This window comes from Mesoplodon densirostris, chromosome X, assembly GCF_025265405.1.
Source record: "Mesoplodon densirostris isolate mMesDen1 chromosome X, mMesDen1 primary haplotype, whole genome shotgun sequence".
NCBI lineage: Eukaryota > Metazoa > Chordata > Mammalia > Artiodactyla > Ziphiidae > Mesoplodon > Mesoplodon densirostris.
In genome coordinates this window covers 105,486,839-105,503,368 of record NC_082681.1, presented here as the reverse complement: position 1 = coordinate 105,503,368, position 16,530 = coordinate 105,486,839, and the positions used below count along the sequence as shown (strand labels likewise).

At 35.1% G+C, this 16,530-nt stretch overlaps 1 protein-coding gene across 1 annotated transcript in view; it reads left to right on the top strand.

Annotated features, from left to right (window-relative positions):
• Window positions 1–16,530, top strand: part of CFAP47 (cilia and flagella associated protein 47) — a 299,411-nt gene that overhangs the window by 165,921 nt on the left and 116,960 nt on the right. The window contains 5 exon segments of the mRNA XM_060086541.1: window positions 5,700–5,797; window positions 8,418–8,598; window positions 9,489–9,516; window positions 11,142–11,238; window positions 15,449–15,553. Of these exon segments, the coding sequence (XP_059942524.1) occupies window positions 5,700–5,797; window positions 8,418–8,598; window positions 9,489–9,516; window positions 11,142–11,238; window positions 15,449–15,553 (509 nt within the window).

The window sequence follows — 16,530 nt, the reverse complement described above, 5'->3', positions numbered from 1 at the left end:
AGGGCTTTTGAGTTGTTTTACAAGTGATTGTCCAATTTCTATTTGCTATGGGATAATATAAATGCAGAAATGTTTAAGTGGGTGAGTTGGAGGAAGAAAAATATGCTGAGTATATAAATGAATTGAAATGAGAAAGAATGGAGAACGTGTACTTTTAATTCTTGAGAATATTTCATAGTATTTGAAATACTGATTAGGTTTCCTTATTATTCAATGCACATGTATTAACACATATAAGGTTATCCAAATAATGGTTTTATTTAACTGAATTGTTTCCTTAGTTTTCTAATTGTTCATTGCTAGTGTACAGAAATTTACCCTTCATTCATTCATTCATTCATTGGTTCCGGAAATGAGTCTCATTTGATTATGGTATGTAATCCTTTTGATATGCTGCTGAATCCAATTTTCTAGTATTTTATTGAAAATTTTTGCATCAGTGTTCACCAGGGATATTGGATTTTAGTTTTCTTACACTGTGTTTGTCTGGCTTTTGTATCATGGCAATGCTGGCCTCCTAGTATGAGTTAGGAAGTTTTCTCTCCTCTTCAATAATTTGCAAGTGTTTGAGAAAAAATCTTGTAAATTCTTCTTTAAATATTTGGTAGAATTAAACAGTGAAGCCATCTCGTGCTGGGCTTTTCTTTGTAGGGAGGGTTTTGATTATTGATTTAATCCTCTTACTAATTTTATGTCTATTGAAGTTTTCTATTATTCATGAGTCAGTTTTAGTAGATTGTGTGTTTTTAGGAAATTGTCCATTTTGTCTAAGTTATCCAATTTTTGGCACATAATTGTTTATAATATTCTCTTTACATATATATAATGCTTTTTATTTTGGTAAAAACAATAATAATGTCCTACTTTAATTTGAGTCTCCTCTCCTTTTTTCCTAGTCACTCTAGCTAATGGTCTACCACTTATGTTGATCTTTATAAAGAACCAACTTTTGGGTTTTTTGGTTTTCTCTATTGCTTTTCTATTCTCCATATCATTTACCTCCATGCTAATCTTTATTATTTCCTTCCTTCTGCTAGTTTTGGGTTTAATTTGCTCTTCTACAAACTCTACTAGTTTGTATAGTGTACATTTAGGTTGTTGATTTGAGGTTGTTCTTTTTTTTTAATGAATTCATTTACTGCTATAAATTGCCCTCTTAGCACTGCTCTTAATGCATCCCTTAAATTTTGTATACTGTGTTTTCATTTTCAGTTGTCTCAAGATATTTTCTAATTTTCATTGTGATTTCTTCTTTGAAATATTGGTTGTTTAAGAGTATGTTGTTTAATTTCCAAATTTATAAATTTCATTCTTCTGTTATTGATTTATAATTTCTTTCCATTGTGATGAGAAAAAAATGCTTTGTACAATTTCAGTATTTTAACATTTATTAAGATTTGCTTTGTGGCCTCACATGTGATCTATCCTAGACATTGTTCCTTGGTCATTTGAGAAGAACGTGTACTCTGCTCTTGTTTTGTGGAATGTTCTTTGTAAGTCAGTTAGGTCTAGTCATGTTACAGTATTGTTCACCTCCTCTATTTCCATATTTGTCTTCTGTCTGGTTGTTCTGTCCATTAATGAAAGTGGGATATTGAGGTCTCCAGCTATTATTGTAGGATTGTCTATTTCTCCTTCCAGTTTTGTCAATTTTTGCTTCATATATTTTGGGCCTCTGTTTTTAGGTGTGCATAGGTGTATAATTTTTATATATTCTTGCTGAATTGAATCTTTCTTTGATTTGATAATTGTTTATATTGTAAAATGATCCCCACAATAAGTCTAGTTAACATCCATCACTACACATAATTACATTTTTTTTCTTGTAATGAGAACTTTTAAGATCTGTTCTCTTAGGAACTTTCAAATATGCAATACAGTATTATTAACTGTAGTCATCATACTGTACATTACATCCCCATGACTTATTTTTTTTAACTGGAAGTTTGTACCTTTTGACCCCCTTCACCCATTTCACTTATCCCACCCCCAACCCCTGCCTCTGGCAACCACCAGTCTGTTCTCTGTATCTATATATAAGCTCAGGTTTGTTAGTTTGTTTGTTGATTTTTTAGTTAATTGAATCTTTTATTAATATATAGTGTCCTTATTTGTCTCTTGTAAACTTTTTGGATATCTAATAAATGAGTGGTATCCAAAATATATTTTAAAGTACTAAAACTCAACAACAGTAAAATAAGTCAACTTTAAAAATTGGCAAAAGATCTGGAGACATACCTCACCAAAAAAAATATTCTGATAGCAAATAAGCATACAAAAAGATGTTCAACATCATATGTCTTTAGGGAACTGCAAATTAAAACAACAATGAGATAACACTACATACCTATTAGGATGGCTAAATTCAGAAGCCCTGACAATACCAAATGCTGACAAAGATGTAGAAAAATTGAAACTCTCATTCATTAATGGTGAGAATACAAAATGGTACAGTGGTACAGGTGCTTTAGAAGACATTTTGGCAGTATGTTACAAAACTAAACATATTCATAACATGATCCAGAAATCACAAGCCCATTTGGTATTTACCCATATAAGTTGAAAATTTATGTCCACACAAAAATCTACACATGAATGTTTATAACAGTTTTATTCATGATTGCCAAAATGTGGAGGCAACCATGATATCCTACAGTAGGTGAATGGATAAATAGTGGTATATCTTAGAATTTACTCTCTTAACTTTCCTATGTATCATACAGCAGTGTTAACTATAGTCATCATGCTGTACATTACATCCCTAGTACTTATTTATCTTATAACTGCAAGTTTATACCTTTTGACCACCTTCCTTCATTTCCCCCTACCCCCACCCTCTGCCTCTGGTAACCACAAGTCTGACCTCTTTTTCTATGAGTTTGGGTTTTTTGTTTGTTTATTTTAGACTACACATATAAGTGAGATCATACAGTATTTTTTCTTCTCTATCTGACTTATTTCACTTAGCATAATGCCTTCATAGTCCATCCATGTTGTCACACATGGTAGGATTTCCTTGTTTTTTAATGGCTGAATAAGATCCCATTGAATATACTATAACGTATTTATCCATTCATTCGTTGAAGACACTTAGGTTGTTCCCATGTTTTGGCTATTGTAAATAATGCTGCTTTGAACAGAAAGATACAGATATCTTTTTGAGTTAGTGTTTTCATTTCCTTTGGATATATTCCCAGAAGTGAGATTGCTGGATCGTATGGTAATTCTACTTTTAATTTTATGAGGATCCTCCAGACTGTTTTGTGTAGTGGCCATATGAATTTACAATCCCACCAGCAGTGCAGAAGGGTTCCCTTTTCTCCACATCCATGCCAGCGTTTGTTATCTCTTGTCTCTTTGATCATGGCCATTCTAACAAGTGTGATATCTCATTGTGGTTTTAATTTGTATTTCCCTAATGACTAGTAATGAACTTAAATTTAATAGTGAATATTCTCTGAATGATAGAAATGTGTATATACAAATGCACACATATATATGGATCTATTAATTATATATGTGTATATTCCAGTGTATTTATATATGTATGTGTCTATATCTATGTCTTTATTGATATATTACTCTTGAAATTTTATACAAAAAAATAAGTACTCTTGGTCATGAGATGGTGAATAATTTTTAGTTTTTAAAGTTTTTCAGTAATTTCTTAAATTGCTATAGTGAATACTCCTAATTTTATAATTAGAAAAATGTTTTAATATGTTTAAAGCTTGTAGTTAAGCAAAGTTTAATAATTATTATTTTTGTTGTTCATCTCAATAATAAATTATCACTAATCCCACTCTCACCAATAAATTCATATTCATTGTATGTTTTTAGGTCTGTAGGAATTAAATTAGCTTCATCACAATACTACCTTATGTGATAGACACAGCAATTACAAATAGGAGGTGTTCTTGTCCCCATGATAGTTAATTTTATGTGTCACCTTGGCTGGGTCATGGTGCCCAGATATTAGGTTAAACATTATTCTGGATGTTTTTGTAAAGGTGATTTTGTATGAGAATTACATTTAAATCTTTAGACTTTCAAAGAAGGTTGCCCTCCATAATGTGCGTGGGTCTTACCTAACCAGTTGAAGGTCTTAATAGAACAAAGACTGACCTCTGCAGAGCAAAAAGGAATTCTACCCGTAGACTGCCTTTGGACTTGAACTCCAACTCTTCCCTGGGTCTCCAACCTGCTGGACTAACCTGCAGATTTTGGACTTACTGAACCAATTATTTGAGCCATGCAATACAATTCAATATATTCAATGTAATTCAACAATTCAACATAATACGATGCAATGCATTGCAACGCAGTGCAAAACAAAACACTTTTTCAGAAGAGAGAGTCTGAGAACTGCACTGGTCTGGGCCCCTTATTTCATAGATAAGGAAATTAAGGCCCAGAGAGGCTTAGTGATTTACCTAAGTAAGTTAATCAAACATTGCAGTTCTTGGAATCTTTAAAACTTGACAATACTGATATGATATGCAAACAATTAACTGAAACTGAAGGTCATCTTAAACTGTAATCTAGCTCAACATTGGAGAATAAAGAATATCAAAGTGAGAAGCTGAGCAGATGAGAACAAATAGAAAACATGTGGGTTTGATGCCAGTACAAACCCTGCTATACAGGGCTTTTATGGTTGACCAGGGTTCTGGTTTCAGGTTTTAAGGGTGTGATTTTGGACATCACTGGCAGCAGAAAGGCCTGTTTAAAAAAAAAAAAAGTTGGAAAACCCAGATGTAAACATTACTTTCTCACCGCTTAGTCCTGTTAAAAAACAAAATTCAGCTGAGTAAATATGAAGATCTAATTGGCCTGATTCGTCAATTCATTAATCAGGCGGCATCCCATCTAGCAAACAGAAAGTTACTACCAGGTTTTATAGAAATGCTGGGGGAGGGGGTGGGGTATGGACAAGGAGGTTATCAGCAGAACAAAAGAAAGGATTGTTTCAGGCAGGGAGAGCTGACCAGGAAATTGCAAAAAGTCCATTCCCAGGAGAGGTTGAAACTGCAATTAAGTCTTGGTTTACTGTCCCAGAGGCAAGTGGCTCCACCTTGGGCCTGTTCTTTCTTTCTTCTTCTTTTTCTTTTCCCCCTCCCCTCCTTCTCCTTTTTTTCCTCCTCCTTTTTTTTTTTTTTTTTTTTTTTTTTTAACAGTCCATACCCATTTCAGCTTTTGTTGGGCTAAATTGCTAGGATCCTCTTTCACACTCCCAAAAAACCAGAAATTTCATAAACTATTTCTGATTTTTTCCCTAGGCTAAATTTTTATGGTACTAGAAATGTAGCCTTGTATATTGTAATACCATAGTTAGGTATTTCTACGTATAATATGTGAATACTTTGGGAATTAAGGGGGAAAGATTAGTTATTTCTTTTGAAATATTAATCCTTAAAAGTAAAACACTCTTATTTTTGTGGGGAACTTAGTGAGTTACGGGGCAGGCATGAGGCAGGGAGCTTTCACAGCCAATTCTCATGGCCATGCAGTCTGGGGCTTCTCTTATTGCTCACAAACTGATGAAATCAGCTTTTCACCTTCTTCACAGCTCTCTTGACAAATGAGTCCATCAGAAAGAGTTTGAAAATGATATCTAATTCATGTTTCTCAAATTTTTATGTTAAATATGGTTTTCTGAAACCTAAATTAAGATGTGCTATGTTTTTTTCTTTTTTCAGATGATGCTATTAGCAATTTACAAATCTGGTATTATCTTGAAATCCATATTGCTCCTGGACCACCCTTAAACACTATTGAAGTGAAATGTATTGCTCTGGTAAGAGCCCCATTAATTGTTCATAGACTCCTTTTCGCAAACAGTTGGGGCATTTATTGTAAACCTAAATTGCTATTCCTAAAAAATATCTATATTAAATGAGCATTTTGGGATAAATTATTCAAATTACAGCAATTTTATTTTAAATCCAGTAAAATGCACCTTAAATGCTTATAGAAAACATCTTTTAGTTCAATGGTATCATAGTGGCTGCCCCGATAAGCATTTTACCTGCATGTCTCAAGAATTACTAGAGCAAAATTAACCTTAGCCTGCATGCTTTCCTCACACATCTGATAAAAGCAGGATTGTGCTCTCTGGACTCTTTCAGTATTGATTCTTCCTGGTTTCTATAGCAGGCCTTTCACTCTGAAATATATTTCGAGCAACTGGCATATATTTGGGGTTTTAAATAATACTGACAAAAAAAAAAAAAACTGACAAAGAGTATGATTGTCTTATGTGAATTATTAAAGTATTACTAAATCCATGTCCAGAATTATTTGATAAAGTCAAATATTGAGTCTTCATTTAAATAAAATATGAGGACAATATTAATTGTTATTAATCACATTTTAATTTAATTTGATTAATTTTCAATTATTAGTACTCATTTATTTAAATCAAATATTTAAACTTATGATAAATAATGATTATTTTCATTTTTAAATATGCAGATGAATTTCTTCATAGAATGATTATTTAGAATCTTCAACTTTTGCTCCAACAGAAAATAAATTATTTCTGTCTGTAAATCAATTATTTGCTCACCTAATCTCTGGGTAAATCTCCATTGAGGCATAGAAAATGGATGGTTAAACTATTGAAATGCACTCAAGTGCCCCTTGCAAAAGCTTTCTCTTCTACCTAGAAAATTATTTAATGGGATGACGATAGGATCATTTCACTCAGTGAAAATGTCCTATTTCTGTGACCCTGTTATCACTGCAGAATAAAATCTTTATTAAAGATTATTTTTAGGGCTTCTCTGGTGGCACAGTGGTTGAGAGTCCGCCTGCCGATGCAGGGGACACGGGTTTGTGCCCCGGTCCAGGAAGATCCCACATGCCGTGGAGTGGCTGGGCCTGTGAGTCATGGCCGCTGAGCCTGCACGTCCGGAGCCTGTGCTCTGCAACGGGAGAGGCCACAACAGTGAGAGGCCCGCGTACCACAAAAAAAAAAAAAAAAAGATTATTTGTAAATGACATAACTTTAATTATGAGACCACTTACATCTTTAGCTATAGCCAAAAGAGGATGTTAGGGGTGGTGTTTTGGGACTTCTCAGAGGAGGAAGGACATTCACATGAAGGTAGAAAAGCAAATGTTTGGTAAATAAGTATTTGCTGGGCCATGCCAGAGACAGTGGGGCACAGAGAGAAATTTTAACAGACAGACTTTGCTAGGTTCCTCCTGTCTACACACCTAGTTCACGCTAGTCTGTGGTGATAGCTCCCTTCCTGGAATAGGTCCTCTCTCTACATTCTTTTAGGCAGTTAGGGGGAAGGTCAGAGTTCCTTCCTGAGTCTTTTGGGCTTTGATTGGTTTCAGTTTGAAATAATCCACATACCAAAGAGACATTTTGAGGCGGCAAATTTTGCTTGAGTACAGTAGTTATCTCTTTATCAGGACACAGGAGAAAATAATTTTTTAAACGGGTCCAGGAGAAATTGGGACCACGAGGTGGCACCTCAAAAAGGGAGACATGGGCCTCCCTGGTGGCGCAGTGGTTGAGAGTCCGCCTGCCGATGCAGGGGATACGGGTTCGTGCCCCGGTCTGGGAGGATCCCATATGCCGCGGAGCGGCTGGGCCCGTGAGCCATGGCCGCTGAGCCTGCGCGTCCGGAGCCTGTGCTCCGCAACGGGAGAGACCACAACAGTGAGAGGCCCGTGTACCGCAAAAAAAAAAAAAAAAAGTTATAAGTCATCAGCCAGAATGGATCAGAATGAGAATCAGGAAATGTGTCTTGGAACGTGAAGTGTGCCTTCCATGGCTGAGTGGATGTAGCCCAGGAGGCAGGACAGGAGAAACCTTACAGAAGGGAGGAATCTAAACAGGAAGGTAGTCCTGTCATCAGCATACTTTGGCCTCTTAGTTCAGATTGTCTCTAGAACTTGCTATTGATGTACAGAGCTACTTAAAAGTGTATCCTCGGAATCAGCAGAAGCAGCCACAGCTTTTTAGAAAGATAAATTTTTGGGCCCCATCCCAGATGTACTGAATCAGAATCTTTGAGGAAGAGGGCCAGTAATCTATATTTTAGCAACCTCTACGGATGATAAGTCTGAGTACCACAGCAAGAAGAAACATTGACAGACAGACCTCATAATAATAATGGTACTGAAGACAAATATATTTTAAATGTAATTTTGCAGTTTCCTTAGCATTTAGCGAGGTGGATCTCTTGGACTATTTGTTGTTGAAAAAAATATTGTCACCATTTAGCAAGGCTAAACGAAGAAAATATATAAGAGATTAAAAGAGAGTGAGGTGCATTCAGTAGTGGGTCAAGGAGAAAAATAAACTTTTATACATTTGGCCATTGTTTTATCGGCTTTCATAGGACAATGGCTCTATGCTGACGCTAAGAGCTAATTTTATATTTCTTATGTAATTCTAGGAGAGTGTTTGTATTGAAATACGTCTCTTTAATCCAAAAGAGAAAATCATTCACTTAGATGTGCTGTTATCGAGTGCTGCTGTTAGTGGACTCAAGGAACTTGTACTATTTCCACTAGATTCTCTCAACTGTGTTATACGGTATTCTCCAGCGACTACAGGCTACAGAGAAGAAAGGTATGGTTTGAGTGTGGCATTATACTTATTGCTGATCCTTTGAAATTACCTTTAAAATTATTTCTTTGCATGGTATAATCATTGAGATTATACTCGCTCATAGTTTTAGCTTTGTTTAATACCATTCATTGGTAAAATGTACTAATTTAGAATTACCATTGTTTTCTTTAATGCAAAGATATTATTTATTAGAATATCAAGTTAAATAATTCCTAAGTTGCCCCTTATATACTCTCTTTCACTTCACTTTTTGTGAACCATATTTTTCTGGGTTGCACCAAATGAAAATGATTCTGTAAGGACTAAGGGTTAAACTTCCAATTTTCATGATAAAAATTCATTTATATCTTATATTCTCAATTAAATGCAAACCACATACACCCATACACACACGTATATTAACAGTGCAATGACGAGTGTTCTTATGGCATAATTATGAAAAACTTTGCACTATGTATTCTCACGCACACACACAAACACATAGCCTCTATGCTCATGACTAACTCAGTTTATAGTAAAATAGTCAACTTTCTTTGTTTTAACAGTAATATCCAATTTATTTGTTATAGTTTTAAAGACTGTACTTAGTATTGGTGTGTACAGTGCATTCCATTACTCCATGAAAATGTCTTTTGCTAGTTTATATGCTCTTTCAGAGTTAGAATTATTCTTATTTTAATGAATGATGAATAAATAAATATATTTGTGAAATTTTAAAGGATAAACATTTTTATAATGTGAAGCATGAAAATTAAGACCATAATGTATATAAAAGACACTATTTTGCTAGATTACCATTAGAAACGTGGGCTTGTCTCCTTTCTGCATTGTGACTATAGAGGCTTTGTGAACACAGACTGAATCTTGGATTTTCTTTGTCGGCATACATTAAAAGACACAGAAATACATTGTGACCTTGGAAAGTAAGTTCTATTTAATAGATAAAATTATTTCATGGAAGAAAAAAATGTTTATCTAAACGAATATTGTTATAATGCATTTAGTATTTTAAAATAAGACATAAATATGTTTTTAGTAATTGATTTTCTTCTCCAGGGAGGTTTGATATTTAAACGACCTTGTGGAAAACTTGTGTGAAAAGAAAAACAAGTCAGGACTTAGTAAGGAGAGGCTTTTATTCAAAATGATTATTGCAGGGGAGGAAAAGGGACTATTGAAATAGTCAGCGGGGTACTATTGCAATTCGGAGAACATTCCCCTCTCAGAAATCTACAAGCTACTCAATATCAAACCGAGCAAGCTTTTTCTTTTATAGGCTAAAGGAGGGGCAAGCAGAAATAAGCAGAATCTTTGGAGGGAAAGCTGGACAAGGAAGGGAAAATGACCGGTGGGGACTGATAGGAAAAAGGGTTTTGCCGTGGTCAGTTGATTCCCAAGAGAAGCCCAGAAGGGAGGCACATTCTACTTTTTTGGTGCTTGCTCAGGCTTGGGGACAAGCAGAATTCAGGGGCCTATGGGAAAGATAGAAAGCTGACTAAACTTTGGTCAAGGCAAAGCAGAGGGTAAGCATTGGGCAATTGAGAATACTTGGTCATTTGGTTAATACCATATGCCCTTGAAATATGACCTTTATATTTAGGTGATTTAGTTCCTAGTACATGTCTGGCGTCGTTTGGCGCTGATGCATAGGGATAATCAAGTCACATTTCCTGCTTTTAAAGAGTACGTGTACCAGTGGGCAAATCAGTGCCCTCTCATTAATGTCTCTCCCTCAGCACACCAAAAGAGTGTTCAAGTCTCCCAGTGCCAAATGTTTTTTTTCATTCATGTTTTTTTTCATTCTACCTAAAAGTGCTAGCCTTTTTTTCTTTCAAGTTCTTGTTGTTCTTTACGTTTTTCTAAAACAACTACTTTTTATCTAAGTCATACTGTGTATAATTTAAAGTTGCATAATATTAAAAGATGTTTGATAGTTGCTGTATTTCTAACCAGTCTTGTGGATCTTTTTTCCTCTTCCGAAGTTTTCATGGTCTTTAATTGTACCTAATGTCCTTAAAATTCTTAATGATATACATTGGTGTGGCTCTATTTTCGTACATTTTTCTATGTAGTTGGGGTCTCTTTCAATATGGAAACACTGAGATATTGTTTCATGCTTGTTAGAGTGGCTAGAAGTTTGAAATCAGGGTTTCAGCTGGACCATGCTCCCTCTGAAACCCTAAAGGGAGAATCCTTCCTTGGCTCTTCTGGCTTCTGGTGCTTGCCAGCAATCTTTGGTGTTCCTTGAGTTGTAGATGTATCATTCCATTCTCTACCTCCTTTCTCGTATGGCCTTCTCATGTGTCTTCACATCATCTTCTCATAAGGACACCAGTCATGTTGGATTAAGGACCACCCTACTCCAGTGTGACCACAATTTAACTAATTACATCTGCAATGACGCTGTTTCCAAATAAGGTCACATTCTGAGGTACTGGGCATTAGAACTTTACTACATCTTTTTGGGGGATGCAGTTCAACCCATAATAGTCATCAAGTTTGTGAAATTATCATTGAACAACTTTACTAGCTTTGTTCTTCCTTTCAGGTTTGTCACTCAGATAATTCCTACACACGAAACCTTAGAATTGCAAGCAACAAACAGTAATCCTGATAATTTTGTCCTGGAGATGAACAGATCACCAGTAAGTATATTCAGAAAGCCGAGTAATCTACCACTACTGGAACATTTTCCAATTCTGATTTTGGGACACCATGGAGTAATAGCAATTGAATTATTAATAAGGTTTCAAATGCTAAAATTTTTAAATATAACATATACATTGCCAATTTTAATTTATCAAGAAAATCAATATCATGTTCATGTAAATTTTTGAAATTATATATGCTAGATTCATGCTCATTTTCACTGAACCCTAAATAAATCGGTTGTGCTTTATTTCTGACCGCTTCAGTAACCAGTTTTTGCAAGTGTCCCAATAATATGATTTTTTTTCTGATTTTAATTGGAGTGGTCTTTTTTTTTTTTAAGAGACAATTGTTTAGAGCAGTTTAGGTTCACAGCAAAATTAAGCCGAAGGTACAGAGATTTCCTATATACATCCTGCCTCAGTCTCCCTCCCACCCTCCCTATCCCACCCCTCTAGGTGGTCACAAAGCCCCTAGCTGATCTCCCTGTGCTATGCGGCTGCTTCCCACTAGCTATCTGTTTTACATTTGGTAGTGTATATGGGGCACAGAGAATTTGCTTTTCAAGAAGTTCTCTTGCTGCTGCTGCTGCTGCTGCTGCTGCTGCAGCTGGAGAAAGAGCACACTTTAAGAACACTGATTTAAGATATGTACAGTTTGGAGAGTATCTCAAAGGAACATAAATTCAGGGAATATTCTTAGGCAATTGGCTATGTGGCTCTGAAGTTCAGGGTAGAATATTAAGCTAGAAATGAAGACTTGGAGGATCATCTGCACCAAAATGATAACTGAAATTTGGGGAGTATATGGGGGGAGGTCTGTGTATATAGAAAAGTAGAAAACCCCAAGCCTCAGTGACCCTTGAGTGTAGAGGAGTGAGAAGAGTCCACAAAGGAGACCCACCCTCCCTCTTGCGTCTCCCCAGCTATCAACGTCCCCACCAAAGTGGTGCATTTTAGGAATATGATTTGACTCAATGGTTATTCTATGTGTCCAGGTCCCAGGACGCCAGTTCTTTTTAGCTTTCCCTTAGTTCCTACCCATCACCCCCTCCCCACAGACAGTGCTGACAGCTCTGCCCCTCTCTTTCTATACCTCATTTTCTCATTCCTTCATTCCTGGGAGAGACTAGAGCCAGTCAGTGGGCCTCAATCACCTTATCTTCCCCCAAGTAGCAAAACAAGATCTGAAGGTTCAGCATCCCTGTCTGTATTTCCAAAGCATACGATACCAAGTATGTATAGTGAATGCCAAAACCCTGCTTTCAAGTAAACTTCGAAATGATAACTGCAATAGATTATTTTCTTCAGAGGACCTCACAGTAAATCACGGTGTTTAGAAAAAGGCTTTTACTATTTGCTGTTTGATGATTGTTTAACGAATCTACAATGTGATTTCTTTCTTTATATTTTAATACCTGTCTCTTGTCACTCACTGGTTGCCAACTAATATGATATGAAATTAGTTCTTAACTGCCATGATGTGTCAAATCAGATATCGCTAAGTATTACATTGCTAAAATTGGTGTATATAGTGTAATCTTAGAAAAATTATTTTAAAATATACATGTATGTTTGTATTACTTAACACCATATTTTCCATAAATTCAACAGAATATGATGTTCAGGCTATAGTTTACATTTAACAGAAATTACTCATTAGTGGTGTTTTCATATCCTTCGTATCACTACTTTTATAGAGAATGTAAACTGTGGTCCAAGGGAAAACAAATGCATTGTATTACAGATGCCATCTTAATGTTGCATAATGAAAAAGATGGTCTCGGCTTTAACATTTCCAACCATGGTTTTCTAGTCCATTCATTCTTTCGTACACTTATCAAATATTATTGACCACAGAATACGCAATTAATTTAATATTTGGAAACAACTCAAAAATAAATTTACAGGTGAGAAAAATACTATTATATGTTATAGAACAAATAGGAACATACATTAATGGTAATGATAATAACTGGAAAGTATATTATATATATGTATATACTTTATATAGATATGTATATATAACTTTATTCCTGGTTTTGTTGTGTAATATTCATGTTTACATAGGTAAGGATTTTAAAATATTGATGATTACCTGTAAATGCTTCAATAAGTAAGCATAGATTGATTATCAAGGCAAATAATGATATTAAAAATTTACTGTCCTCCATCTATATATTATGCGAAATTTCAAAAAGATACAGAAGTGGAAAGAATAATACAATGCACAAACTTATACCTTCTATCTTTGTTCTTATAGTAACAATTTGTTACATTTTTTCCTCTCTTTTCTCTCTTACATTTCTTACTATTCAATTTAAAGGTAAATTGTAGATGCTATTTTAACAATAAATACTTTAGATTATATTTCTTAAGAGCATATTAGTCTCCTCCATCATCTAATATCCTGTCCAAATTTCAGTTTACCTAACTGTTGCAAGAATATCTTTCCCTCTTGAACTAGGATCTAGTGTAAGCTCAGACATGGGAATTGGTACTCCTGATGACACTTGCTTGTAATAAAATGTTTTTAAGTTTCAAAAGCTGATATGTTTAACATATTATTTATATATCCCATTACACTAAACCAGTAGGTTTGCTACAGTTAAATTCCATCCAACCGTGTTTATCTTTTTTTCCTTGAAACCAGGGGAGATGCATTTTTCAGTAAATTTTAGGTGGAAATAAAGGAATTGAGTTATTGCTTAGTTGTATACACTACCTCAATTTTCACCACATGCCTCTGACATATATTTATAGAAAAGGAATTTGAGGCCAGAGAGGCTAAAATATTTAAACCACATGATTAGTCAGTCGTAGAACTAGAGTTAAAAATCTAAGTTAATATAGTATTATACATTTTTCCGATGAAATGAATGATTTCTTTTATATATATATGGGGGGGAGGGAGAGAAATATTTTTGTCACATTTGCTAAATTGAAAGAACATATGAACTGCAACTTTTCTGTTTTTTTTGTTCTTTGCTAAAGTTAATTCTGATATTAATTTGAATTCCTTAAATGTGCATTAACTGATAATGTCAAAACTGATAATGAAGTATCAGAGGGACACCCAGCCTGAGATAAAAAATATTTGCTGTAGATAAACCACGTGTATAATAAGGAGGTAACTCTGTTCTAAAATTAAGTTTGTATTTTTTTTTCATGGTCGTTTTCAGAGTTTATTGAAGAGCAAGTGCTGTATTCTACAAGGATTGAATGACTTTGCCATATTGCAAGTGTCCTTTTTCAAAAGTTATCTGGCAAAATACATTAGTGAAAAAATAATTGACTTCTCAAATGTGCCACTCATTCTGTCATTCTATAAGGGTTGATAATAAATATTACATTATTCACAGTGTAGCTTTTTGATTACTTAAGATCTTCAAGCCTTCATTATATTATGATGGAGTTTTAGCTTCTTTCACAATCTCTAAAGAGGTAACTCAGATTAATACATTTCAGACTCAAGTTATTCTAGCAGGTCACACCTTGAGGGTCTATGTAATAGGACAAAGAAAACACTTTATTGTACAACAAAGAAGCATGTCTTGCATCTGCACTTAGACTCAGTTCATTTCTTTTGACCTCGCCAACACTGCAAGTTAGGTTCCCAGTGGTTTGACAGGTATTTTGGGATGGATAATAAGCTATGGGTTCTTTAAATAAAATGTACATTTCTATTATTGGGGATTCCAACTCAGATTAAAAAATTCATCCTGATTTCCTTTTATTGGTCGATGTGGTTATTGTCTGGGGGAAGAACATTGTGTGAGCACTAATAAACACTGTTTACTATGGGCTGTTTCACCAATATTCCCCAAGCAGGCATACTGAGAATGGTTAATGTGTATAAGGCAACACGTTAATCACATGAACATCAACCTGGTATACACCTAGCACACAAAGATGCTGACTCAAGCAAAAGTATTGATTTTTGTTTCTCTTTCTTGTTTCTTTTTTTTTTTTCTTTTTTTTTTTTTTCTTTTTGCGGTATGTGGGCCTCTCACTGTTGTGGCCTCTCCCGTTGCGGAGCACAGGCTCCGGATGCGCAGGTCCAGCGGCCATGGCTCACGGGCCCAGCCGCTCCGCGGCATATGGGATCCTCCCAGACCGGGGCACGAACCCGTATCCCCTGCATCGGCAGGCGGACTCTTAACCACTGCGCCACCAGGGAGGCCCTCTTGTTTCTTAATTTACACAGCTGATCATACCACCTCACTCCACCAAAGACATGTCTGTTCACTTTCGTCCTTCTGCTCTTGGAAGAGCTGGTCATCAGACTTCTATCACCTTCCACTGTGCTCAGGTACAATAGAGTATTCTTGGACCAAGAGAAGTTAATTAAATTTTAAAGTCAATACACAAGTAAATCTAATTTGTCCACTTGACATCTTTGCAAGCAAAACAAATTTATTGTAAATTATTATTTAAATGAACTTTTGAAAATACAGTATGCATTATGTATGTACAGGCATTTAAGAAGGCATTTTTAAATCCTTAGATCACTTGACTGAAAGAGAATATACACCCAGATTTAAAATGTAGGGACTTTAATGTAAATGCTAAATTGCTAGCATTTATGTTAATTTTCTGACTTGGATTTTATTACTCAAATTTTCATGAACTTAAATATAAAATGGTATAAAATGTACTCTTGCAAGTACTGTGTTATTTTTTTTTCACTCTTTTTTCATCTGAATAATAAGAATTTAAAACAATACTTTATTTTTTAAGTATCTCTAAACTCGCTACATGCCATTCTAAGAATTATTTCAATTCATTGTCCAGAGTCCTATGGAAGTATGGCCAACCCCATTTTATGGATCAGGAATATGAGACACACAGAAATTAAGACCAGGCAGCTAGTAGGAGGTCGAACCCAGACCTGAACCCAGGACATCTGGCTTCAACACATCTTCATGACTATTCTTACAGCTACTGACAGATTGCCTAGGCATAACTCTTACTGCCAATGAAAATTTTTCATAAATTTTACAGTTATTATTATTTTTTACTTCTTCAAGTGTTGATGCGAGAGTAAAGTAAATGGAGGTATATACTTTATATCCTATGGGACACCAAGGAGCTTACAAAATCCTGCTATCTGGGAGGGAGTGAAATCAAATATAATACAGGGGTTCCTATGTCAGTGCAAGGCCTGTATGTAACTGAAGTACCCTCTTTTTCCCCAAAAATGTGTAATTTAGAAAAAAGTTTTTGAGGCTAATAAATTTTTTACATGATTACTGACTTATACATGACCTGAAGCAATACTGTGGAAGT